The sequence below is a fragment of the Podarcis cretensis genome (genome assembly GCF_951804945.1).
Source record: "Podarcis cretensis genome assembly, chromosome: 13".
In the NCBI taxonomy this organism is placed as follows: Eukaryota; Metazoa; Chordata; class Lepidosauria; order Squamata; family Lacertidae; genus Podarcis; species Podarcis cretensis.
The window spans coordinates 35,866,417-35,893,693 of NC_137182.1; the positions used below are offsets into that span (position 1 = coordinate 35,866,417).

At 45.2% G+C, this 27,277-nt stretch overlaps 2 protein-coding genes across 4 annotated transcripts; both read right to left on the reverse strand.

Moving 5' to 3' along the window:
* Nucleotides 1-2,156: 2,156 nt before the first annotated feature.
* On the reverse strand, nt 2,157-7,823 carry SGF29 (SAGA complex associated factor 29). Of its 3 annotated transcripts, XM_079950634.1 has the most exons (11): nt 7,691-7,795; nt 7,028-7,076; nt 6,688-6,766; nt 6,305-6,380; nt 6,047-6,119; nt 5,885-5,949; nt 5,329-5,458; nt 5,082-5,228; nt 3,642-3,677; nt 3,397-3,559; nt 2,157-2,382 (listed from the first exon to the last, which is right to left on the reverse strand). In XM_079950634.1, the coding sequence occupies exons 3-11, from the start codon at nt 6,760-6,762 to the stop codon at nt 2,266-2,268; spliced, it is 882 nt and encodes a 293-aa protein (XP_079806760.1). In that variant the 5' UTR covers nt 6,763-6,766; nt 7,028-7,076; nt 7,691-7,795; the 3' UTR covers nt 2,157-2,265. The 3 variants fall into 3 exon arrangements, with proteins under 3 accessions (XP_079806760.1, XP_079806759.1, XP_079806761.1); XM_079950633.1 differs by lacking the exon at nt 7,028-7,076 and having other exon boundaries at nt 7,691-7,823; XM_079950635.1 differs by lacking the exons at nt 7,028-7,076; nt 7,691-7,795 and adding an exon at nt 7,390-7,503.
* Nucleotides 7,824-18,804: 10,981 nt separating this feature from the next.
* LOC307201719 (uncharacterized protein) lies at nt 18,805-26,890 on the reverse strand. Its single transcript, XM_079951047.1, has 12 exons — nt 26,694-26,890; nt 26,457-26,568; nt 25,383-25,476; nt 24,968-25,022; nt 24,510-24,650; nt 23,591-23,751; nt 23,347-23,445; nt 22,994-23,139; nt 22,377-22,551; nt 21,035-21,147; nt 20,860-20,944; nt 18,805-20,666 (listed from the first exon to the last, which is right to left on the reverse strand). The coding sequence occupies exons 1-12, from the start codon at nt 26,815-26,817 to the stop codon at nt 20,610-20,612; spliced, it is 1,362 nt and encodes a 453-aa protein (XP_079807173.1). The 5' UTR covers nt 26,818-26,890; the 3' UTR covers nt 18,805-20,609.
* Between the last annotated feature and the right edge of the window lie 387 nt (nt 26,891-27,277).

The window sequence follows — 27,277 nt, forward strand, 5'->3', positions numbered from 1 at the left end:
CGGTTGCCATTAATTTGATTTTAATTAATTTTTATAATGAAATATTTTGAATGTGTGACTATTTGATTGTTTGATTATTTGATTATTGTTAGCCTCCCTGAGCCCGGCTTCGGCTGGGGAGGGCGGGATATAAATAAAATTTATTATTATTATTATTATATACAGCCTGAGCCTAAAATGGAGGGGTTCAAAGCATCAACACCCCAAAAGGGTCTTGTTTCTCCTATAGCCACAGCCTTGGATTCAAGCAGAGATCTTGGATGGTGCTCTCTGCTGTTCCAGAATGTCGCTTTTGCATACAACTTCTAGCTCACATAACTCCTAACTCTCAACTCTGACTTTTATTCTTTCTCACAAGTTGAGGGAGGGGTCCACCCAATTGCATCTCCCACAGCCCCTTCCTTTGCAGACTAGTCTGGCTGGATTAGTTTTTAACACCTGCCTAATTCCAGGGATCAAAGGAGTCCGGCACGCACAAACTCATAACAATACCTTGTTTATTCGACAAAATGCCAAAGAACCAAACTTGAGGCAAAGCTATCAAACCCTGCTCAAGTCTTGGCAGCGTTTTTATCAGTGGCTGGGCGGATCTGTTTAACAGTGTTAATCTGCAAACCCTGTAAAGATTAAATGAATTTTTAACAAGCTTAAAACTAACTGGCAAAGTTCACAGCCACACAGGAGAGAGGCCAAAAATGAGATGAACAAGGGTATTTTATGGCTGAAAGGAATCGGGTGATGGAGAGGGGTGGGGCCTCAGAGAGACTGAGGCTGTGGGCACTCTCCTACTCAGTCTGTATCCTGTGAACCCCCACCGCTGGTCAGGAAAGCATCTACACAGGACATCAGCCACAGTTCACAAATATCCTGCTGTTCTTTATTAATTGCTAAATTTTGATGAACTTCCCACCAAACCAGTTTTGATCCAAATCAAGAATGACTTAGGTGCATTTTAAGCTGGAAACGTACATTTTAAGCTGGTAAAGACACCAGGCCTGAAAATGTTAATATCCCATTCCCCATGAAGAGAAAACCCTCACAATCCTAAACTCTGAATCCAGAGCCAGCCACACTAATGTTGTTGGGCTGGCAAGACCACGATTTTGTGAATGGCATTTTTATTTGGGGTAGCACACATGGCTCTTTCTTCACCCTCTCTTTTTCCCAACACCCATATAGCTGCCCAGAGTGGCTGGGGTATAAATAATAAAATTATTATTATTATTATAAAAATTATTATAGGCCAGGCTGAGATGCTGAGTTGCCCAAAGCCACCAAATGAGATTTAATGGTATAAAACATGTAATAAGTGTTGGAAATGTAAAAAAAAAGAAGGAACATTTTATCATATGTGGTGGGATTGTAAGAAGGTGAAGGGCTTCTGGGAAATGATATATAATGAGATGAAAAAGATGTTGAAATATATGTTTGTTAAGAAACCAGAGGCTTTTCTTTTAGGAATAGTAGGAAATGAAATAAATAGAATGGACTGTAAACTTTTCCAATATGCAGTAACAGCAGCGAGAATATTATTGGCCCAAAGATGGAAACAGGAACAACTGCCGACGCTCGAAGAATGGAGAATGAAACTGATGGAGTATGCTGAACTGGACAAACTAACAGGAAAGATCAGATATATACAAGATCAAAAGTTCATTGAAGACTGGGGAAAATTTTCAGACTATCTGAAATGTGTATGTGATGAGGAAATAACGCTAGTGGGATTTCAAGAAGTTCTGTAAATGATAGAGGACTATTGTATTGATGAAAACTAAGTGTGTGAAGGTTTATAAAACGCAATATAAAATTAGGAAATGCGTATTTAAATTTTTTGAATAATGGATGATTGTCAGAGAGGTTGAAGGAAGTCTAAAAGAGAAAATATGTGATAAATTTAGATTGGATACTATAAATGTATGTTGGAAAATTTAATTAAAAAATTTTTTTTAAAGAGATTTAATGGCTGGGGGTCTCGCTGCTCAATATCCAATGCCTTGAATCTATTTGGTCTGAAGCCCAAGCTTGCCCACAAGCCAAACGCTCTGCCTTAATTCCCACAAGTACAAAATTCATGTAAAACATTTCTATCCCTTTGCAGTGTGCTGTTGTGGTTAGGGGACATGGGATCTATATTACTCTGGATTAAAAAACCTGTCTCCTGCACCTATCAGTTTCTGTTTTATTAACTCTGCAATTGTAACAGTCCCATTTGAGAGATCTGGTTCCTCGCCATGCCACGCCACCAGCATCCACTAGAGGGTGCTGTCACTTCTTCTTGGTTTCTTTGCAAGCCACTACATAGCGCTGAGCCACATTGAGAGGTGGAGAGTAGCCGTCTGCATAGCTGGTGTCTTCAAACAGCACAGAGTAATCGTCCTGTGGCTGAGAGAGAGAGAGGCAGAGGAGAAAGTTATGCATTATCTCAAAGAGGGGAAAGGCCCCAGGTCCCATGACCTCAACAGATAACCCCAGAGGAAATTCACCCTAAGAGCAATGTTAATCAACTACTTTGTAGGATGACTTGGTCAAAGCAGGCTGTCCCTGCCCCAGACCCCTGCTATCCTCCAACACTTGCAATTCACAGAATCACAGGCACAAAGACCCAGGGTGGGAAGCAGGGGGGACACAGGATAAAGCCCCACATTGGGGAAGTGCTAGATGACAGCAACACATGCATTTGCTTCATTTGGATGCAACTAGAACTCCAGTTCAGCGTTTCACGAACAAGCTCCCCTTTTTTCTCCTCCTGCAATGGCTGTGGGAATCAACCATGGTTTGAAGAGGGCTCCTTTCAGTAAGACTAACCACAGTGTAACAAGGTTAGGACACAATGTCAAACCATAGTTTAGCCCCGCATCCAAATGAGACCTTTATAGCTGCAGCAGTGCTCACGGTTTGCAAACAGAAGCTCCTAAGCTTAGTCCCCCAGTATCTCCATTTCAAATGCTTGGATAGCAGGAGAATGGAAAGACCTCTGGCAGAAAGTGGCCGTCAGCCAGGGCAGGTGTTGCTCGGCTTAGATGGACCAATGAACTGACGCCATATAAGGCAGCTTTATATGTGGGAAGCAGGTGAGATGGCTTCCGAAATAGTTTAGACAAAATTCATGGGCAGTAGGCCTCCATGGCTATTAGTCAGAGCAAGAAGAAGCAAAACTTTTATGTTCAGAGCCAGATGTTGACAACAAACCGCTGGAGATGGCTATCAAGGGACAGACCGGGGTTTTTCAGAGGTATCTGGCAGGATTCTGTCAGAAGCAGAATGCCAGGCTAAATGGACCTTTTGGTCTTGTTCAGGCAAGGCGGTTTTTATGGTAGCCTATAGGAGACAGTGCAAGACCAACGGGAGAGAAAGAGTCGGAGTCTCAGCTGCCCTGTCCTGTGGCCTCTTCCTTACCCGCTGTGGAGGAGTGTGAATAAGTGCTCGGTAGAAACAGGTAGTTTGTGGGTACAAGGCCAGGACCAGCTGATCTTTCTGGAACAAGGCCTCAGGGTCTGTTTCAGGATTGGCCTTCCACTGGGGCAGCGGGATGATGCGGCGGCGGCTCAAGGTGTGGCGCCTGGAGAGAAGAAGCAGAGATTAAGGGCGGGGGGCAAATCTGACATTCCCTCATCCCCTTCAAGAGTCTCTTCTTCACTTACTCTTTCCCTTCTTCGTCAATGTCATCCACCTCATACCTGGGGAAGAGAACACGGCAGGTGAGAATTCAATGTAAGCAAAACCATATGACTGTACAAGAAAAAGGAAGGTGGATTCCAACTTTCCCATGGACACCAAGCGGCGTGCATGGGAAAATTAGGATCCATCTTCTTTAGAAAATGTTTCTGCACCTAACACAAATGCAACACAGGTTTTGTGGTATGGTCACCTATGTAGAATGCCTAGATAATTTATTTTATATCATTTAGCTGCTGAAGTCAGAATCTTCTCTGTTAGAAAGTCATCATCAGAACCAAAGAGGCAATAAGAAAAAAAAATGGTCACAGCAACTTGTCGGGACATACCTCTACTGAGATGTATATTTTAGCACCCACTATTTTAAATTACTGTGGCCCACCCCGGGACCCTTGGGTGAAAGGCAGCCAATAAATCAAAATTAAGAAAAATAATAGTAACAGGTGTGCCAATCTTTATACTTCAAAGAACAGAGCTAACAAGCAATTTCCACCAAGATGGTAGAGGACCTTTCCTGAAGTAGGCCTGGCCTGCAGCATGGCCTGGCATTGTCTAATAAGAGGCTGTGGACATTTGATGCACAATAGCTCAAAGCTTCTGAAAATGAGGCTCTGGGCTATGAAGCCAGAAGACGGCATGTCCAAAGCCAGGGTGAGCCAGGAGAAACTGGGTCACCCAGCAAAACACAGGCCAGAACCTCAGCTCAGGACTTCCAAGAGTACCATTTGATGAAGACAATTCTGGGAATGCAAATTACCTTGCCCTACTTCAGAGCTGCTCATTACAGAACTTTTACTTCTGTGTCAAAGAAGGCACCAGAGAAAACAAAAACCCAGCGCTGACCTCCAAAAAGGACAGCAGGAACCAACCAGGCTTTTCCGCAATGTTCCTCTCCCACTTGGCTCTCCAGATGTTGAAATACAACTATCAATTCCAGCCACTGGTCTTGTTTGCTGGTGCTGATGGGAGTTGCAGCTCAGAAACAGCTGGAGGGCCAAAGGTTCCCCATGCCTGCATTAGGCCACCACGAAGCCACTTTCTCTGAAGATGTAGCTGCTCGCTTTTCAGCACCTCCTAGAGAACAGGCTCCAGGTGACCATTGCATTCATTCATACATCAATTTGGGCTCAGTCATTGGCACACAGACATGCCCAAACCACCACCAGACCTCTTGAAGAATCCTTTCTGACAATACATTTCTCCCTGAGGACTTTAGACAGGGAAGGCCAAGCATCCACAGACTTCAAAATCCAACTACTGGTGACTGAAACACCCATTCCTGGTCCCGGATGCCTGTCCAAACACAGGGCTCCCCAAGCCGAATGCTACCTGTGACTGAAGGACGTGGAACCCCAGACTGCCTTCTAGCGCAGTCCTGTAGCCCCAGATCTACCAGACACACTCACTTGTTGGTGGCGTGGTTGTAGCTCACGGCCTCAGCCAAGATCCACTGCTCGTCTCCGTCGACCGTCTTGACACGAGCAGCCACTTTGTCGCCTGGCTTGGCCACGTAGTCGCTAGAGGCAGGGATGGCACCACAGAGAGGGGGAGGTCTGCGGTGGAGAGGGAGAGAGAAGCAGCTGTAAGCAGGCCTGAAGCATAAACGCACAGGAGAGGTCCCCAGCACCCGCCATGCGCCCCCTGAATAATCACTTCTCTCCAGGTTTCCCAATCCACAAGGGAAGAGTCATGGCCGACTGCTGAAGGAGCGTCATCAGCACACCGCGGCGCATGGTTTTGCGTGGCGGCTCCGAGTCATTGTAGAGGCCGGCAATCTTGGCAGCTGTTAAGAGGAGAGAGAAACAACAAGGAGGGCTTGGTTAGTGTCCAGGAAGCTCTTAAGAACATAAGAAGAGCCTGATGGATCCGGCCAATGGTCCATCTACTCCAGCATCTTTTTCTCACAATGGCTGACAAGATGCTTTTGTTTTAGCCCCTGGCTTCCCCACTTCCTTCCTGGAGAGGAGAGGAGGACCCTCAGCTAACTTATTTCAACCACACCACCACTCAGGAAAATCAAACTCACCCAAAGATTGCCCATGAAATAGCTTGGAAAGCCATACACTGACCCTCTATTTCTCCTGCTCCCTTGGCTAGTTAAAATGTTGTTGGCTTATGCTGGGATGGTTTGAAGCTGTTTGCTCCAAAGCTCTAAAGCTATTTACCCAACACAACTGATCTTGCCTTCTTGGGACCTTGCAGCACTCACCTATACGGCGTTCTTCCAGAAGAGACTTAATTTCTGCAATCTTGTCCAAGTCCTTGCGCAGGATGCTAGAAAAGGAGGCAGAAACCCCAAGTAAGAGTCAATGGGAATTTCTTAAGGGAGTCGAAGTATCCCCACTGGAACATAACACTGAGCTGCACTCACTTGCATTCTGCTTCTGCATCAGCCTTGGCTGTTGTGTAGAGGCCACGTAATTTGGTCCGATAATATGGAGAAACTGAGAGGGAGACAGACAGGGAGATGAGACAGTAAACAGGAGGCCAAGGTTTCAGTCTCCCACAATTCTTCCCTCACCCCTAGCCCTTTGGTCTAGTGGTATCTAAAATAGAAAAACCAGGAAAGAACTGAGGTCTTGGAGAGTATAAAGCAGATGTTTTAAAGTGGAGTGGAGTCGCAACTCACTCTTGTTTTCTGTCTGCATTCTCTCATGCGTTTTCTGGATGTTGACTAGGTTGTGTTCACTTCTCGATCGTTCCTCCTAGGAAGGAAAGAGCTTATGGGTTACTTTACCAGCTATACAGAGTATCTACTTTAATACACAGACGATATTCACCCAACCTGCTGCACAAAAACCAATATTCTGTCCCTCCCTCAGGATACAGATGCTTGACACAGCATCAAAACAAAATGGCAGCCACAAATTACCATGTTCCTTCCATCCCAAGAAGCTGCTGGAGAGGCCCTTTCTTCTCCTGTGCTGGACATCCACAAGCAAAGAAAACTCTCTTTATCTGACCCAACTCACTTCCTTATCACTTCAGATTCCAGGAAAGCTACCATGTTACCTGTGTCTGTTTGATAAGCTGGTGCAACTCCCCCAGGAGCTCAGCGATGCGGGAATCGGCTGATACCAGAGCCATGTTACTGAAAGGGATAGAAAAGAAAAGAAAATTTAACTCAAAAATTGATTTCCTATGTTGTGCTTTATCTTGACTGTACTATTACATTCTGTGCAAATTCTGCTCTTCAACATACAGCAAAGCTAATAGATTTTCCTAAGAGTTGGGAGGAGGGGTGAATTGGATTGAGGGCTTGTTTACTGTCACAAATGTGGACCTGTTTTTTCAGGATTGCAGAAGAGGTTTAGCCCTAGAACCATAGATTGTAGAGTTGGGAGGGACTTACACATAGGATACAGAACAAATGTGCTTGGGGTGACCTCAATGAACAGCACCTATCAAGATAATGATAGCTCTTAATACGTGCAATTATGCAAAGTAGTGTGATAAAAAACAATAGGGTTTTCCCCCTAAACACGTTTATAGATGAAGGAATTCTATTTTGCAGTAGAATGCAGAATGATGTGCTGGGAATTATTCCCTGTTAACTCAGAGCCCCTCCAACTGTCCTTCATTCATGATGATTTTGGTGGACTGTTATACACAATCCCACTTTCAATACTATTTGTATCCTTGCTGGCAGAAATCTGTTTTTTTGAAGAAACAGAATAAATCATTTGTTAAGTCTGAGACTAATTGGCCATTTACTATCACATCCCTCAATGGGCTTCTTTTGGTTCTTCGTTTATTTAGGCTTCAGACACTCATGCTGCACCAGAATTAAATATAACAATTCCACTTAGAACCACACTCCCAGCATGCACCACGGCCGGGCACCACTGAACAGAGGCCAAAATCCCAACATGCCATGCGGCCTGACAGTGCGAGATCTTACTACAGTATAGCCTTGAATCACATTTCTTGCAGGCGCGCCTGTATAACCGGCGTGCACACGTGCCCCGGTTACACGTACTAAACATATCCTGAACACGCGTCAAGCCATACATACGTTCTGCTGTTTGCGCGTCGAGGAAAGCTCTACCGCACATCCCAGGATACTGTTGCTGGCATAATGGGAACTGCCTGCTCGAGTTCCCGGATGCTAAACCCCGGCAAGCCTTGCCCCGTTGCCAGTGGCAGGGAATAGCTTCAGTGACGTTTCGTGAGTGCGTCTGTCATTACTACGGCGCTAAGTGGAAGTTCGCGTGTGCTTTCCCTATGGGTTCCAGCAAAAAAGAGGGAACGGGGATATTGTCTAGTTTTCCTGCCACGGCTCATTTCGCTTGAGCGAGCTGCTGCTGACTGTCCTACTTATGCGGGATTAAACTCTCTCCGTGTTAGCCCACTAATCTTCCGATGGCGAGAGGCGAACTGCCCTTTCAAACTGCCACCCTTCCCTTTTGATGGATGTAATAATGGAATACTAAATGGTTTAGTTTTTGTAAAATATGCATATATATGATATGCAAAATGAACCATAGAAACAGAAGAAGGGAAGTCATTGATATTTTAAGGCTGTTTAAATGAGTATTCTAAATTGTAAAACAGAAAATTTAATAAAAATGTTTTATATCTATACAACTGCCAGCCTTCCCTTTCTGCAAACTTCACCTTTTATCTTGTATCACATTTTGCCCTTACATGTGATTATTGCCCCCCCACACACACACACAGCACTGTCGATAGTGTTTTTTTGTAATTTGCTGCTGCAGCTGTTTGAAAATCAACCTCTGCCTATTCTCTTGAACGAGGGCTGCGGCCAATGAGAAACATTCCTCACGAGGGCCTCCTGGGAGTTGTAGTAATTGCCATGAGGCGTCGGCCTCCGGGTCTACTCTACCGTCGGCATTTAATGCAAAGCATGATGGGGCTGGGGCTGTTTAAATCCTGCTTTTCGAAGGTGGTGCAGCGCATGCGCATAGCAGAGCCACTAAAGCTGTTCTTTCTTTCAAGAGGGCTGGGGAAGACCTCATATTGGGGACGGAGAAGTTGTTGCTCTTGTGCAAGCTTCTTCCTAAGTAAGCCCCGCTGGATATCAGTCGGACTTACTGTCAAGTATGTACGGGATTGCAATATTAATAAAACAGAATGAAGCTGCGTAGGAATTTTAGAGGATGGTGTCGCAGCAAATCCAACTAAATGGACAAGATTACTCTAGAATCTAAAGATTTCTGATATCTGCTTTAAAAGGGGTTGCGGTGGAAACTAAATGCAAAAAGTGAGGCGTTTCTTTGGAGGAGGAATCTCGTTTGTTTTAAGCAGTTGTACCCCGCTTTCTCCTAAAAAATGAACTGAAAAGCTGTGAACAATTAAGAAATCAACATACGATCATCAGAACAAAAGGAAAACTAAACTGCGCCAAGTATAAAAAGGAAGCATAGCCCATCAAATAAAAAGTGAAAGAAGTACATTGTAGGGAAATGTTTTAAAGACTTCCATACCTGATCTGAATCAAGCAAATTATGAAGATGTGGACATGCATGGCTAGAATGCCTGGTGTCTTAAGAAAAAGGAAATCCTGGCAAGAAACCATAAAAATGGCACCCAAAATGTTTAATGGAAAAAGATAACCGATCAAATTTTCTCTGCTAGGGCAGCTACAACCAAGGATACCCCCCTGAAAGATCCCAGTGTTGTCTTCTGACTAGTTAATAATTCCTCTGCTTCCTTCTAGCAAATGAGAACAAACTGAACCAGGACTGCTGATCTTAGATAAGATTGTACAGCACTGGCAAAGCAGGACTGTCTGTTGCAGGGGAGGGGATTCAAAAGATAACTATGCCCCTAGCTTTAGTGATATCTACAGGTAGCCCTTGGACCAGCTGTTTCAGGAAAAACAACATAGAGTTTCGTTTGAAGACCAACGCTTTTATTGTGGAGTACATTGTTATCAGTTTTGTACAGATACTGTGATAGAGGCTGCAGCAACTGGGGTTTAGAGTAAAAAATTAAACAGTGAGGCCACATTGTCGTGAAATTTCAAGAGGTATTTTATACCAGCTGCACAAATATGAGATGGGGGACACCTGACCTACCAGTAGTACATGTGAATAGGATTTAGGGGCCTTAGCAGACCACATGCGTAACTTGAGTCAACAGTGTGATGCAGCGCCAAAGAAAGCTAGTGATATTCTGCATCAACAGAAGTATAGTGTCCTGATCAAGGGAAGTAAGAGTACAGTGGTACCTCTAGTTATGAACTTAATTTGTTCCGGAGGTCTGTTCTTAACCTGAAACTGTTCTTAACTAGAGGTGTGCTTTCACTAATGGGGCCTCTTGCTGTCGCTGCGCTGCCGGCACACAATTTCTGTTCTCATTCTGGGGCAAACTCGAGGTAACTCATCCAGGTTAGCGGAGTTTGCAACCTGAAGCGTTTGTAACCTGAGGTGTTTGTAACTCGAGGTACCACTGTACTGCTCTATTCTACCTTGGTCAGACCACACCTGGAGTACTGTGTCCAGTTCTGGGTGCCACAGTTTAAGAATATTGACAAGCTGGAACGTGTATAGACAAGGATGACCAAGATGATCAAGGGTCTGGACACCAAGCTTTATGAGGAACGGTTGAGGGGGCTGGGTATGTTTAGCCTGGAAAAAAGGAGTCTGAGAGGAGATCTAATTGCCATCTTCAAATATCTAAAGGGCTGCCATAAGGAAGATGAAGCAAGCTTGTTTTTTCCTACTCCATGAAGTAGGATTTGAACGATCTATTCAAGTTTCAAGGAAGGAGATTCTGACTAAACAGGAAGAACTTTATGAGAGTAAGAGCAGTTCGGCAGTGGAATGGACTCCCTCAAGAGGTTGTGGGCTCTCCTCCTTGGAGGTTTTTAAGCAGAGGTTGGATGGTCATCTGTCATGGATGCTTTAGTTGAAATTCTTCCAACTCCACAATTCTATGATTCTATGATTGGTACAATCTGGAAATTCTATGTGAAGCTTCAGTGCAGGGATAGAAATCTGGTGCCCTCCAGATGTTGCTGAACTACAACTCCCATCGCCTCTGCCCATTGACCATGCTGGCTAGGATCAGTAGGATCTGGCAGTCCAACATCACGGAGAGCCACAGGTGAGCCACTCTTGCAATGCAGTCAGCCAAGTGGCATTCATAGTTATGCTGACTGCAAGTATTGTCGGGCTAGACCTTCATGAAGAAAATTGAAAAGTGCAGCCATATGGAAATACGTGTGGCCGTGTCCCAAAAATGTGGTTTTATGGCACACACAAACATTGGTCCCTCCCTGCAGCTTCTGGAGTCTCTCTTCCCACCCACAGAAAAATAAACGGTTACTGCTAGGAAAAAGAAAAGGGGAAATAAAAATAAAATGAAGCAATTGCTGTGTCATTTTACACGGGGGCGGTTAAAATACAGACTGCTTACTGGAACTCTCAATGTTAATACCCACACCAGAGCTCCCATTAAAAAAACCCCTCAAGCCAGGGGAGGGTGGTGGGTGTGGTAGTGGCATCAAGGAAGGTGATACATGTTTTCTGATTAGGCCACTGTTTATCTGAAACAGAATCAAATCACTTCTGTTCTCAAAAATACTGCTGAGTCTGCTGATTCTGAGATGGGTGTTGTTTCTTGTGCCCACCCACAATCATCCCCTTAATGTTGTTATGGTGCTACAAAGTGAGGCCACTCATTTTCTAGGCTTCTGTAGTGCATTGATGGTTTGGAAGATGCTCATTGGATAAACACCAGCCACTTGGGTGAAAGGTCAGAGAGGGATTTTTGGAGTGTAGGCTATCTGGAAGCACAAATCTAACGCATGTGTACTTGGAAATAAGTCCCATTGAGTCCAGTGACTTTAGAAATAAGTCTCATTAATTATGTCCACAGGTAAGTGTGGACAGGATTGCAGGCTGGTTTTTGCAGTTGACTGGCAAGAAGCAGTTTTGGGGAGTTGTGATGGCATGTTGTTGATTTTGGAGAAGTGATACTGGTTTCAAAATTGTTGCTCCATCTCCGGGTACATCCTCTGTTTGTACATTTGTAAGTAAATAAGATATTACAAAATGTCATAATACTCTCTGGTCAAAGACTGCTTCGTGGAGCTTGCCACTGGTCTGAGAAAAGGACACACCAGCTAATTCCTTACTAAAACCCCCATGATTTTGTTGGCTTGCTCAGTATTTGAGTTATTTGGGCCAACCTTTTTCTTTCCATACCATCTCCTGAGGAGATGACGATGAACTAGAAAGTCCACATACTTTAGACCAGATTGAACGATACCTCTCTTCTGATCCAGCCCATTGCAGTGAGTGGGGGAGAGCGTGCATACTTGACTTTTCTCCCAACATCCCTGCATGCCCACGTAGAAGTATAATGTCTGGCAAAAAGCCTATGAGAGTAATATCCAAAGCATGTGAGCCAAAATCTTTTCTTTCCCTGGCTCCCACACACTGGATTTTATGCTATATTCAGATACAGTATGCAGATATGAATATGCAAGGGTATGAAAACCAGGGTGAGTACACTAGCTGGGCAAAAGTACACTCAACACCCCTCCCTCTGATAGGCTGGATCAGGGAGACATATAGTTTGTCCAGCTCTCTGTCACAGACAGGTTCAAATATTCTAAGATCAATTCTTTCAACAAATCTCCCTTCATGCCCCTAAATAATGCAATTCCTACTGTGTGTGCAACTAACAATACCAGTAATCAGATCGACCAAGTTTTTAAATTCAGCTTTAAAAGAGTCTTGGGTGAGTATATTCCATTTTTATTGGGGCAGCAGTGCTGGAGAGGCGGGTTTAGCCTTCCCAACTGTTCATAAGACTGGCAGGGCATGGCAAGGTAACAAACAGGAAAATATATCAAGATAGCATTCTCCACTTCCACCCCGCAGCAAGAAGCAATAACAATTTGAGCTGTGGAGATTTAGACAGGACTGGCCCAAGGCATTTTACTGTCTGAGGAGGCCAAAGCCAAGATGGCACGCCTCCCCCCTTTCCTCTCCCATTGGCTCTTAGGGTTTGTCCACACCAGAGCGAAATGTGGATTTGCACCTGCCTATGTCCCCATTGTTAAAGCTATGGTTTTCCCAGTAGTGATGTATGGAAGTGAGAGCTGGACCATAAAGAAGGCTGATCGCTGAAGAATTAATGCTTTTGAATTATGGTGCTGGGCGAGACTCTTGAGAGTCCCATGGACTGCAAGAAGATCAAACTTATCCATTCTTAAGGAAATCAGCCCTGAGTGCTCACTGGAAGGACAGATCCTGAAGCTGAGGCTCCAATACTTTGGCCACCTCATGAGAAGAGAAGACTCCCTGGAAAAGACCCTGATGTTGGGAAAGATGGAGGGCACAAGGAGAAGGGGATGACAGAGGACGAGATGGTTGGACAGTGTTCTCGAAACTACCAACATGAGTTTGACCAAACTGCGGGAGGCAGTGGAAAACAGGAGTGCCCGGCGTCCATGGGGTCACAAAGAGTCGGACATGACTAAACGACTAAACAGCAACAATGTCTCTATTAATGTTGGGGTATCTGCATGATAGCCTCCCTATCCCAGTGTTGGTGTAGACCTTTCCCTTTTTAAATGTGGGGATTTTTGATCCTTGGAAAGTCTGAAATGTACATTAACAGAAATGGAAAATGATCCTCCACCACAGCTGAGAGCATCAGGCTAGATTAGAAGAGCACAGGAAAGGCCACGTCCCACCATAACACCTGTTGCTTGAGGTAAAAGGTAAAGGTACACCTGACCGTTAGGTCCAGTCATGGATGACTCTGGGGTTGCGTGCTCATCTCACTCTATAGGCCAAAGAGCCCACGTATGTCCGCAGACAGCTGGTCATGTGGCCAGCCTGACTAAGACGCTTCTGGCAAACTAGAGCAGCACATGAAAATGCCGTTTACCTTCCCACCGGAGCGGTACCTATGTATCTACTTGCACTTGATGTGCTTTCGAACTCCTAGGTTGGCAGAAGCTGGGACCGAACAACAGGAGCTTACCCCATCGTGGGGATTCGAACCGCCGACCTTCTGATCGGCAAGCCCGAGGCTCTGTGGTTTAGACCACAGCGCCACCCGCGTCTCTGTTGCTTGAGGTGGTCTCCCCTAAATGGTAGGTCCAGCCCTAGATAAATAAAATAACAATAAAATGGGGTGAGAGGTGTGGGTTAGCAGTTAAATCTCCTCCTCCAGGTCAGCTGCTCTGCTAAAAATTTCACCCCTACCCACCCCCATGGCTAATTTAAGAATTTTTAAAAAATAATGTCAGGCAATACCATCACAGATCTCTCACATTACGTCTGTTTTGGCAAAAATGGTTAATGTGCCACCTGTCTCTAGATTTCTGTTGAACGCAGAACCACACACATGTGCGGCACTTTGCTTCTTCATCTCTTACTCTTAAAACACCTCTAGCTTCCAGTGTGATCCAAATAACAGCATAAGATCAGTACTGTAGCTGGGATTTGGTATGGGTGTTTTGGGGGAAAAGTATTGCTTCAAGGAAAAACAGGAACAGCAGTAGAGTCACCTTGGAGCATAACAATAACATTGACTCAGCCTCTCCTTGTGACTTGATCTGTTTGTGTGTCTTGGGCAGGATCCAAACCACAAGGGCTTAGTCAGATAAAAATACACAAATTTAGAAAAAGAGAGCGAAGGGGCCCTGCCTAGGGGGAACGTGAGACACAACACCAGGTAGAAAATGCAGGGCAGCACACCAGCACAAAGAAATAACAGATCAAAATTTGGGTCTAGAGTTGATTCCACAAATTGGTGTGGCGCAGTACTTAGGGTTAGACCTGCACCAGGGATCCTGGGTTCAAATTCCCTCTCAGCAATGAGGTCCACCTTGGGCCAGTCACGCACTCTCAGCCTAAACTACCTCAAAGGGTTGCTGTGAGAATAAAATGCAGGGGAGCTGGAGGAGAGGTGTGTGCCAGCTTGAGCTCCTTTGAGGAACAGTGGGATAAAAAGCCGATAAATTGGATTGCATTTCTTGGTTCTGTATGCATAATTTCTCAGAGCATGTGTAGATTAACATCTTAACAGACACTAGAGAAATATTATAAGTCCTTTAATCACACAGGGACTCCCAGTCCCTGGCAGTTGCATATAAAACAGAGGATTCCTTCCAATAGAGGACTGCCCTCTGCAACAGATGGCCAGTCTGTTGCATCCATGCTCAGCACACAGGGATCCCCTATCTGTTCAGCAGATGTGGGGAATCTCAGCTTGCAGGTGGATGCCAGAAGCTACAAAAGAATGGAGCAGGAAATGCAAGAAGACATATCTCAGCATAGGATAAGGGACTGGAATATATTTGAAAGCTACTTTAGACCACTTCCGGTGGCGATTGCTATCCAACACAATCACAGAGTTGGAGGGGGCATGAGGACTTCTGGCCCACCCCACTCCTTGCTCCACACAGGAAATACTAAGCTAGAGCACCCACAAAAGATGTCCACCTATCCATCCTCTGCCTGAAGATCTCCACCAAGGGAGAGCTCTTGGCAGGTGGCGCCATTTTCAAATGGTGCTTACTGTCAATGAGTTTCTCCTAATATTCTACCAAAATTTATCCTTCTGTAGCTTCAGCCCATTAAAGAACAACCCTGTGCTCCGTGGCATCACAAACCAATTTCTCAGGTGCAGTGATGGAGGTAAACACTGCTTACTTGGTGCTGCAAGCTATTATACAAACCACTCACTGCACTGTGTGGGACAATTTAAAGTGGCTTTTACAATATGTAAGCCAGTATAACACAGCGTAGAATCATCGTTCCATAGGCAAGATTGCACTGAAATAAGATATAAACACTACAACTCTGTATGCCCAGAAGGTAATTTAAAGATGTGTTACTAGTCCACATTAAAAAAAACCTTGTCGCTTTAAAAACATATTATTTTGGCATAAGCTTTTGTGAAGCATACTTCATCGGACCTGTGGCATATTCATTCATAGACAGATATGATGCAATGGTGTTGAAAGTTTATGCCATTTATCTACTAGTCTTGATGGTGCTGCAAAAAAAAAAAAAAAAAATCCCCTTGCAACGGACTAACAGGACTAACTTATCTGGAAGTAATAGTCCTAGTTACTAGTCCACTAATCTAACAAGTAGTTCACAATGTAATTTTGAGTGTGTGATTAATAAAAAGTAAGCAGTAGATTCTACACCTGAACTAAGGAATGTGGTTTAAAGTTGGTTATTTCAACTTTCCGTCAAAGACAGTCATGCTCAGTATCATGATCGACACATAGACCCTCTCAAATATACACAAAGTGGATCAGGTAGCAGAATGATGCCCAGCCCTCAGCACTCCCGGGTAACCACCTTGCAGAGAAATTTACATTTCACACAAGCCTCTGGGCAACATTCATTGTGCAAATCAAGTTACTCAGCATGTTCTTGACGGAAAGTTTTGGTTATAGGATCAGGTGAGGGGTGGGAGTGGGAAGTCCTTGAGTATACAGAAAAGGAGATTGTATTGTCATGTGAAGGGGATTGGCACGATCAGATATTTTACCAGTTGCATCAGATTCTGAGATCTGTTGCCTGTAGCTTTAAGGGGTGGAAGAGGATGATGCAATTGTGGGTGTTGTTGGGGGTGTATATATATATATATATGTTGTCTCCCAAACACACTGAGAGAGAAAAACAGGCTCACAGAGAAGACAGGTAGCACTTTGAACTCCTGATTGTTGTCATTCCTTCCTTCCTTTTTCTCCACTAGCTGTCAACGAAAGATCGGTCCCAGCATGTCGACTTCTTTCGTCCAAGTCGAGAAGCTACACCCAACGCCTTTCGAGGTGGAATACTTTGACCAGTATGATTTCTACAGCCTGACGGACAGATACAGCAGTAAGTGCACTGCAGAAATGGGGGAGAACCCAAAAGACGGGGAAATCCCATATTGTGAAGGGATTCTTAGGGTTGGAGTAGAAACTATGCTCTGGGTCGTTTGAAAAACACTGGCATAGATAAAGAAGAAACATATAGAAGGATGGCAGGGAACTAGGGGCAGTGCAAAACCGTAATGCTGAACAGCAAGCTGTGAGTGATCCCGTGCAAAAGATTGCACCTCTGTTTGCCGCATTAAATTCTAACACCCGATTCCCTTCTCACAAATCCCCCACCCTAAAATTTGAATTCCAGCTTCACCCACATACATGCCTTGCAAGCCAAGTTTTTGTGCATCTTTAACCACTCCAGCTGTGTGCTGCCATAAAGTTGGTTAAAACAGGTTACTGGTCTGTAATAGCATTATACTGTAGTCATTTTAGGCTTGCCTACAGCGAGGAAAAAGGATGTCAAAGGGTTAACAACTCAGGACTAAGCGAAGGCATCCCAGGATGTTGTGGGTCAGTCATGTGGTGCCTTTTTCCTTATAAACAAACAGCCCCAAGTTACCATCTGAACGCTCTTCACAAACAGAGCGATGCATAAATATGAATCACTCTGGTAGTGCCTGACTCACAAGATGACTAGCAAAGATCTACTGTAGCTGCATGAATCACCTCTACCTGTTCAAGTCTTTTCCTCCATGGAAAAGCTAGAAGGTATGATTTCGAGTAGCAAAAAAAAAAAGACCCCAGGGAAAAGGTTAAAGGACTTAAGTCACAGCTTTGCTTCATCCAGGAAAACTGTGTATGCAAAGGACAAGCCACGGCAGCTCACCTCTCTGGAAGAAACCTGCTTCTTAGGCTGGGGTGTGTGGTGAAATCAGCATTAGCTAAAAGCAGCAGAATCCCTACCCCTAGTAACATAAAGCAGATGCAAACTAGTGCATGGCCAACCCTCACCCTCAAAATAATTAGCTGTTTGGGGAAATTATAGTCCCAACTGCCTGTGATGCAGAATACTATTAACTTGTGTTTGGTTCCACCAGGTGGCTCCTCCCGCAAAGGTCGTTCCAAGAAAGAGGCGGAGGATCATACAAACCGCCCAAATCCTGGGGGCCATGAACGTAAAATAGTATTGAAGCTGCAACGCACGGAGCAAAAACGGAAAGGGACAGCATCCAAGAAATGAAAAACACAGGTGAGAGGCCTCCTCTGTGAGGCTCAACAAAATGGCTGTCCTTCTGCCAATGAAAGGATACCACCCAAAACAGCTGCACTTACATGAACAAGATGTCTACTATATAAAAAAAGGGGCTGCCCCTTATTTAGAGGCAAGAGACATAATCAAAAACAATGGGAGTGGTACAAATTTAGGGTAATACATATTTAAAATCCCTTCACTTTTCACTACTGGGTGTGGATCAGGTGTCAAGCTAATACACACACATTGGCCGCAGGAAGTTGTGGTGTGCATTGCTCACAAATCTTTCCCTCACTTTCCCCCCTATAGCTCTGAGTCTGGTCACAATACTCAGGTTCTGGACACAACGGCAACGTCGATACGGAGATAGCTGAACACCACGCAACGGTGGTTTCTTTTGGGGAGGAACAAGGTCTACTGCTCGCAGCAAGTGAGAGTGACGCTGAAGGAGGTCAGGATGACCGCAGCCCAGCCCAAAAACCAACGAGGATGAGACTGAGGATGAGACTGAGGAAGAGACGGCCACAGCAGCCATCCCTCACACCTCATAAAGGCCAATGGAAGGATGCATATTTAAGCTCAGTTAGAAAATAAAACCTTCCAAGCCTTTTCATTTGGGTTTGGGTTTTTAAAATTGTATTGCAAACTGCCCTGAGGTAAATTTACAAAGGGTTATATACAGTTGATATACAAATGTATCAAATAAACAATATACAGATTTTAATATCTTGCCTGGGGGTGGAAACTCTTCACCCGTTTACTTACTGATATTTAATTGCCTATGTAAAAGTCTTTGCCCTTTTCCCAATTTTGGGGTGGTAGCTGGTGATCTACAAGTAGTGAAACTGGGAAAATCATCGTGGATAGCATGAATTCATAGAAAAGCTGCTTCCACAGAGCACCAGAAAGGGGAGAGGGGAAGGCAATATATTCAGATTGCACACCCCAAACCAATGTACTTTCTAGATTAAATAAAGATGCATGACTGTTTTCTTGTGACACTCATTTGAATGGAGCTGGGCCAGGAAACATGAGGAAAAAGCAGAAATTAACACCAGGAGGGGAAGGAGCTACATGTGAGGACTAAAAGCTTCTGGATGAAAAAAAGAAGCCAAGGCAAATTCTACAGCGAGCTTTATTAAATGCACCATCCTCCCCACACCCACCCTTAGTGGTAATGTTTGCTGGAGCACATTGTGGAAAGAGAAACTTGTTTTACTGAAGCCCTAGGCAAGGGGTTCACACCAGCAAATTTTAAAACAGCTTCTAATGGGTATATTTTACGAATTTCAGGCTACACCCCTCCTCTTCCCCATCACCACCTTAGTATCAGTTTGTACCAACAAAAGACACAAAGCTTCAGAAAGTGGTGGGGAGGAACCAAAATGGTGAGCCGATTAGCAGCGACACAGCCATAAATTCTGGCTCCTCTCCTCTCCTGAAGCAAAGCAATCTCTTGACAAACTTGGAAGTTGGTAGTTGGCATACATACCATGGGCTATTTTCTGTTTGTAGGGAGAGAAAGACGATTGAAATTGAACTCTTGCGCCCCTGTTCCATTGACTAGCACCACCACAATCCCATTTGGGGATAGGGCTTGAGAAGTTATAACCCCAATTGTAACATTTTTGTGCAGCTGTGAGGGCAATTTAGAAACTCAAATTAAGCCATTTCTATTGGATCATGGTTTACATCCAAGTCTCTTAAAGCAAGGGATTAGAGAAAAATAGCTCCCTCTACATTGAAAAGATTCTGATCCTCACAACATGATTGATTACTGCTACTGTCACTTGCCCCAATATGTGGAGTATCTCAAAACAGATGGAAAGATCAGTCTCTCATGGACACACCATCTTTAGCCATTTCATGAGGCACAGATACAGAGACTACAATAGAGATGTCTGAGAATCAATGAATGCAGCTGAGGGACCCATATAGGGAAATTAGCTGAGACAGCCCTTTTTTCCAGACAGGTGCCACTAGATGTGTGGGATGAGATTCCCAGTATGCTACAATGAGTGCTGGAGACTGTATAGCTTATATTAAAAATGCAGTTATGGTGAGAATTCACAGCGTTAAGTATCGGCATAGGTAGGACTGCAGAACGAACGAGAGGACAGTGGTTATCGGCAAAAATGTCCCGACTTCCCCTCAAGAGCTGGTATCAGTTGAAGGCACTTCGTAGTGTGAGACGGAGGATGACATGGGCATCTCCAAGTATCCTAATGCAACATTCAGAGATGTTCAGAGGTATGAGGTATTGCTTGCCAAAGGATAAGAAGAAGACACTGAACTTGACATTTAACAGAGACAAAAGTCATCCTAAGGGACAGTGGATGGGCCAAGGCTAGTTACAGGTGGCAGTGATGCAGAGATGATGCATTGCCAAAGGAGGGGAGTACCAATTAGGGTCATGAAGACAGGTGGTCCCCATCTTAATGAAAATGATGTTAGTAGCCAGTAAAAGCATTATCAGCTTATAGTGTTGCCAATTAAAAACTTGGTTATTTAGGAGTGACATAGTTCAATCAGGTGCAAAAAGCAGCTGGGCAATGCTGCTGTTGCTCCCTCATGAGGCCACAGAAAAGGCTAGAGGCATCATCCCATTAAAAGTTAAGTGTAGCAGCCTTAGCAGGACTTGTAACAAGTGCAGACACAGGGCACCACTGGTGTGATTGATCCCAGTTCAGAAGAACACAGGGCGCCCACTCCTATCCAATCAAATACAAGGAGTTGACCTGTGTAGAACAGATGCCAAGTCAATTGGAAGCCCATGAAGTGGCTTTTTTAAAAAAAAAACCTGGCCCCTTAGGACGGTTCACAGTTGCTGTACAAATCTCTGTTCTCTGGAGTGACTCAGAGGGGAGAGATTTTAACATGGCAGGGGATTGGCAGTCTCTTTGAATCCATTAGGGAGGGGTTTCAGCTCAGGTCCTGCTCGCCGATGCTTTGGCGAAGGTATTCCTCATAGAGCTGTCTCTGCAGAAAAAACAGAATTAGTTGTAAGCTGATACACTGGCCAGCCCCTTCTCCTAGCAAGGATATCCCCAACCTACCATTACCCAGAATCCCACACAGGAGTCATGAACCCTGCCTCTCCTAACCATGATCCTTTGGCACAGATGCCAAGCCCCGTGTCATAACTCCAAACCAAATTCCCAAAGCTGTCAACCTTTTTTTCTAGCACCACGTCCACTACGTAGTCTCGCCTGTCCTCCAGCTGCCGCTTCTGTTTCTTTGAGAGAGTGGGCTTTGTCCTAAGCAAGAAAGGAGGAGGGATATGTTAGTGTGGTGCATGTCTCCTCTGCACAAGGCTCCCTTAGCGGTAAGCCGAGAGAGCTTCTTACCTGAAAGTGTAACTGGCCAAGAGCAGGAGGAGAATTGAGAGGCCGAGAAGACCAAAGAATACTGTTAAGGTTTGCTCTTCAGGGACAAGGCTCCACATGGAAGCAATTGGACGCTGAAAATAAGATAGTGGGTGTAAGACACAAGAGTTTGTATTCACAGAGGAAATCATAAGAGCTCACATACTATTTGCTTTAAATATTTTTTTTACTAAAAATCCAAACATTTTATGGCAAGGCAATCCAAATTTCCTACTGACAAAATTGAAATTCTGTGTCCTGCAAAAAATAAGCAATATAAGTATGCATGTTTTAATTATATTAATCATCAACTGTTCTACTATCTAGACGCTGCCCAAATTTTTTGTTTGCTTTTTAAAGAACCACAGTTGCTTTCCCCCAAAAAAACAGTTTTCTTATTTAAGAAAAAAGAAAGAAAGAATACTGGGATTCTTACTGCACTGAATCCTGCAACCATGTTGCATAGGGGAAGAATTATAGACAGCACACAGCCATAGTTATCTGTATCAAAGTTAATTTATCTAGCATTTGTGACTACAGGGTATATCCAGTGAGTCACACTCCAAGGATGCCCATTAAAAATAATGTGTACTATTAACTTAGGTCCATTCTTTTCTTTTTTTCTTTTTCCCCCATTATTTTCAGTGGGTCTAGTCTGGGTAAAGCTTGGATACAACCTTCTGACTTATTTCTTCCACCCTCCAGAGATGCACAAGTGAGGAAAGAATGGCAATTTTCTAATTGCTCCTTTTAAAAGCTTACTTTCAAACTCTTATACATGAAAGCTAAAATATGGCTTCTCCTCTCCCCTGCCCCTCCAAATGAAAGCAGAGATTCAGCTATAGTATGTAACTTTTACACTTGGCACAGAATTGTGGATAATACATGGCTCCAGTCATAAAAAGTGTAATGGAGCTTAACTGGGGAGCATCCTGAGAAAGCACGGGGGAAAATAGTGATTATGGGGCACTGAGGAGCAATGGGAAGCTGAATTGAGGGAAGGAATCCCTGCGGCGGGGTGCGCTCCCGCTGCTCGGTCCCAGCGCCTGCCAACCTAGCAGTTCGAAAGCACCTCCGGGTGCAAGTAGATAAATAGGGACCGCTTACCAGCGGGAAGGTAAACGGCGTTTCCGTGTGCGGCTCTGGCTCGCCAGAGCAGCGATGTCACGTTGGCCACGTGACCCGGAAGTGTCTCCGGACAGCGCTGGCCCCTGGCCTCTTAAGTGAGATGGGCGCACAACCCCAGAGTCTGTCAAGACTGGCCCGTACGGGCAGGGGTACCTTTACCTTTACCTTTAAGCAAAAAAAAAAAAAAAGCACTCACCATGGACAGCTCTAATGCTTGGCTTTGCTCTTCTCCCAATACCAAAGTCCAGAGTTGGCGAGCAAAGGCTGTACCAAAGAGCAAGGTCACAAGGAGAAAGATGGGCAGGAGGCAGCCTGCTAGCCCAAGCAGCGCTCCCCGGAAACGAGCGCGGAAGTTGCTGTTTCTGGCCTCACTGGGCACATAGAGAGGAGAGAAAAAGAGCAAAACACACACACTTGGGAACGAGGAAGACCACTACAATGTCTCAAGCACTCAAATCCTGCTACCCCTAATGCACTCATAGATGTCTATTTCCTGATTTCCTCTCCAATCTCTTTCACAATTTCTAGAGAAGATCTCTCCGGCCCCAAACACACATTAATTAACTGCTCAATGTCCCTCCCACATGCATTTCACTTCAGGGCGGCCAGGTGGGCTTGCTAACCCGCCTTTTCATCCCATAAAAACTTCACACTCCATTCTTCCACCTGTGATTTGATGCGCTACCCTGCTCCCTGCCAACTGCTCCGCACAGCCCACCCCTTCACAGACTGACAAGCAGCTTCAGCTCTTATGAGGAATATGGCAACGTTCAAGACATTAATCATTCACTTCCCACAATGCCGCGCTCTTACTTGTCCTCTTCTAGCAAACGCTGTGTGGCCTCGACGATGAGGTGGCAGTCCCGCTCCAAAGCGTTGAGTGTGTGCTGCACAGTTTGGCTGATTGTCTTCTCGATGGTTCGGCAGATCTCCTCAATCTGATTAACGCACCGGCTTGGCTGAGGGACAGTGTTAGGCTGGTTACACACACCACCATTCATAGCCCATCAACATCCTCCTAGCAAATCTCACTTTTCTCAAACACACCAAGGTGCAACTGTTTTGCCTATTTTCTTCCCCCTTCCCAAGGCTTCCCACCTTTTTGTTAACTTTACTTCATGGAGGCTTACCCTTCACCTCTGAAATGGCAAAGGGTTGCCACTCACCTTATTGGAGTTGGGGATGTAGATTGTGGGCATATCAAACCCACACTTATTGAGGCCTGGGCGCTTGCAGAGTTCCTGGACAATTTGCATCAGCACCCTCTGTCAGGAAAGAGAACAGATCAGAATCAAGAAAAAAAAAAGGGAAAGACCTTGTGCTGCTCTAGGCTGCTTCCCTTACTGAAACAGACATTCTGTCTCCCATTTTTTGATCATTATCCCCAAGACAACCTCACCCTGTGAGTACCTGTCTGTCACCTTCTGCACCCGCCTCATCAGCCTTGCTGAGGTAAAAATGCAGCTTGTCTCCGTGCCCCTCATTGAGGTTCTCCACAATGTTGAGAGTGCGTTTGCAAAGGGCCTGTCCCATGGGGTCAAAAAAGACCAGGATGAGGTCGCAGAGCTGGCCTGGAAGCAAGACAATGGCAGAAGAAGGGAGTTAATCTACAGTAAAAGATGCCTCATGCTAAAATATTCTCCCTACTGCCACTGTGGCAATGCAGCATTTCTCTATGAATTCTTGCCACAAAGTTTTATCATCACTTGCAAAGATATTTTCACAAATTCTCCCAAAGACACTTATTACTAATTATAAAAAAGCAGCAAAAACCTAATTAGGAAAGAAAACAGCAAAAAAATCAATTTCCCCTCCAGATTCCAACCACCACCACATCTTTGTACCCCAGAGTTTCCTTTCTTTATACCTCCATTCCAGTTGTCCCCACACAGGTCCATTTTCATTTGAATACTAGCTTGATCCAGAATAACAGTTCTTCCCAATGCTTTTTCTAGATCAGAATGGTGAAAATGTGGCCCTCCAGGTATCACTGGACTCCAATACCCTTCAGCCCCAGCTGGCACAGCCAATGGTAAGGGATAATGGGAGTTGATGTTCAGTGACACCTGGAGGCTTACAGGTTCCTCATCTCTGCTCTGGATTAAGAACAAAAAGAAAGCCTGCCGGATCAGGCCAAAGCCCCATCTAGTCCAACACTCAGTCCTCACAATGATCAATCAAGATCACTGTAGGAAGCGTGCAAGCTGAACCCGAGCACAATTCCCAGCAATTGGTATTCAGAGGCATAATGCCTCCAAAAGAGGAATTCATTAAGAGAATCTACAGCAGGAGACAACTCCATTCCGTTTATCCACACTGCTACACTCACCAAACCAGATAAGTGCCCCTTCCACATCAAAAGGATATTTCATGTCTCCGTCCACCAAGCCTGGCGTGTCAAGGAAAGTGACCAGGGGGAACTGCTTCTGCTTAGAGGTACAGATCTCAGTGCTCAGGTACTCTGGCACACCTAAAAGAAAGAGGGGAGGCAAAATTAAGACTCTGAAGTAGGCTCTTACCACTGACAGATGCTAAGCACTGTGTCTGTTCTTTACCTCTCCTGAAAACAAACACCGTACTCCAAATCATTCTACCCACTGTGGTGATGTAACTCAAGGTGGCCGAGTTCCACAACACCACATATCTCAATGACTTGATGGCATGATTTCAACAGCCACCCACAAATCCTGTAGATGCCAGTTGCCTGCCTTAAGGAACAACTGATCCAATTCATGTCACCATTTAATGCAGAGGTCCACTCCTTGCTCTTAATTGTTTGCAACTAACCTTTGAAACTCTGCAAGGCCTGGAAATGGGGGTACAGATGGAGTGTGGCATTACCCTGTAAGAGGGGGGGGGGAACAGAAGAGGTTAGAACATAGGATACTGTACTACAGTACAGACGCTATTGAAAAGATCAGACAAAATCATGGCCATAGGTCCATCCTATATGTTAATTGTGAATTCATTATTTAAGTTCTTCAGTTATTCCAGATCGCCTTATCCACTCAACTGCTTATATAAGTGGAACTGATGCTGTTACACTTTTACAAGGAATCAATCTTTATGAGTGTGGCATCACCTATACTTAGGAACTCCTTGCCTATTGATATCAGTAATTTCTATATCCTCAGTCCAGAACGTTGTAGGAAGGCAGCCATTTTCTCTTGGAGTATTGTGAATCAGAAAAGGAAATTCTCACCGTGAGAGATTCTCGCTTCCTTCCACTAGTGATGAAGGTGAAACCCTGAGTCTCAATAGCTACACCGGTTCGTTGAACGTGCTCCTCAACATACCTGTAGGAAAAGATTGAAGGGAGCAAGATGCTTTTGAATGATGGAAATGTCATTGGATCCCATTCCCACCACAAAACTACCCTGGGTATCTTGTAGATTATAGCCCTCTCTTTGCATACTGAAACCAGCCAGTATGAATGCCAACCCTCTGGTACTCAGAATGTCTTGTCCAACCCATCAACTAGCAATAATTCATAGCATAATGTATCTTGTATAAATACCAAAGAGTTCCACAAAATGACACCTGTACGTTTTATTACTATGTATCAGTGTTAAGAAACCACCCTAACAGCCCTCCAGACACCCCAATGCCTCCTATTCAGCAGCAAAACCTTCCTCAAGTCATCAAACACTTGGGGGGGGGGGCTGAACTGGAAGTTTGGCAGAGACTTGAAATGCACCACTACCAAACCCCATAGGATTTCCCCAGAGCGCCATGCACCCAGGGCCAGATTTAGGTTTGATGAGGCCCTTAGCTACTGGAGGTAATGGGGCCCTTTATATGTCCAGCTGTCCTTTGTCAACAACAAATTGCCACTGTTTTTCGTGTTGAATATATGCTATATGGTAATTTAAGGACCTAACAGGTATCTAAAGCCATTTGCCACTGTTGCTGTATGTAGGTTTTTGGTTTTTTATCTTATATTTTGGAAATGTACATCCAGTAGTTTTTTTCCTTTAATTTTTTTTTGGGAGCCCAAGAGAGTGGGGCCCTAAGCTATAGCTTGTTTAGCTTATACGTAAATTTGATACTGCATACACCCATGCCAACACATCCCTTGACACGCTACTCTGCTTCCAGCTCACTTGGGTTTGCCGAAAATGAGTCTCTTAATGTCAGGGTTGTGGGTTCGAGTCTCACGTTGGGCAAAAGATCCCTGCATTGCAGGGGTTGGTCTGGATGACCCTTGGGGTCCCTTCCAACCCTACCATTTCTATGAGTCCCTTTGCCCTCCTTTGTATATCCCTCTTCAGCTCACCAGTTGATGAAGCTGCTCTTGCCAGCGCTGTGGTTGCCCATCACCATGACAGTCACTTTGCGGCGTGGTGGGAGCAGAGTCAGGCCCAGGCGCCCCCCAATGGACACCAGCCCTGGGAGGGGGAGGGGAAAGGTTAGCTCCTGCACACACACACCCCACGCAACCCTTCAGACGCCCCCCACCCCCTGACCCAGGAAGACCCCCCCCCCATCTTTTTGCCCCATCCCCAACTCTCACCATGACCCGGATGCACATAAAGCGAGTGCGCCTCCCGCAGGACCCGCTCGGTCACGGATTCAGACACGCTCGCGGCCACCGGGTTCGCGGCCTCGCGGGGCTTCCCACCCTTGCCCCCAGGCATGGCTACCGGAGAGCCAGGAGCCAACGGAAACGGCAAGGAAGCCTGGGAAGCGGAGCGGAAGCGAGGAAACTACAGCTCCCGAAAGGCACTGCGCGCGCGTGCGCGAAGAGGGGGCTTGTCTTTCCCATAAGACATCGCGCCCAGCAGGTAGTCAAGCCGCGCAGACGTTGCCGCTCTCACGTGTACTCACGTGTACGCAGCGACACTACAGTTCCCATGGGGCAACGCGGCCTGAGGCGCCTATCAAACGAGGAGCGAAACCCAAAGTGGGTTCAGTCGTGATAGTTGTTTGCATAAACTTCTGGTTCCCGATTGCGGGTGACAATAACCTCGGTGTAAGAGGCAATACCCGTGGAAATAGACGCGAACGTGGAAAGCTCGAACCAGGCAGGGACAGGTGTCCCCAAAACAAATTTAGCGTGGTGGGGCTACTTTTTAAAGGCTGAAGGAATAGCATAGA

Coding starts and splice junctions, on each gene's coding strand:
- SGF29 (XM_079950633.1), bottom strand. CDS start 6,762: ATGGCTCTGGTATCAGCCGATTCCCGCATCGCTGAGCTCCTGGGGGAG. Junction 5,950..6,046: donor GATGCAGAAGCAGAATGCAA/GTGAGTGCAGCT, acceptor CTCCTTTTCTAG/CATCCTGCGCAAGGACTTGG. Junction 3,560..3,641: donor ATTGACGAAGAAGGGAAAGA/GTAAGTGAAGAA, acceptor TCTTCTCTCCAG/GCGCCACACCTTGAGCCGCC.
- LOC307201719 (XM_079951047.1), bottom strand. CDS start 26,817: ATGCCTGGGGGCAAGGGTGGGAAGCCCCGCGAGGCCGCGAACCCGGTG. Junction 26,569..26,693: donor TTATGTGCATCCGGGTCATG/GTGAGAGTTGGG, acceptor TCCCCCTCCCAG/GGCTGGTGTCCATTGGGGGG. Junction 20,667..20,859: donor ACGTGGTGCTAGAAAAAAAG/GTTGACAGCTTT, acceptor TTTTTTCTGCAG/AGACAGCTCTATGAGGAATA.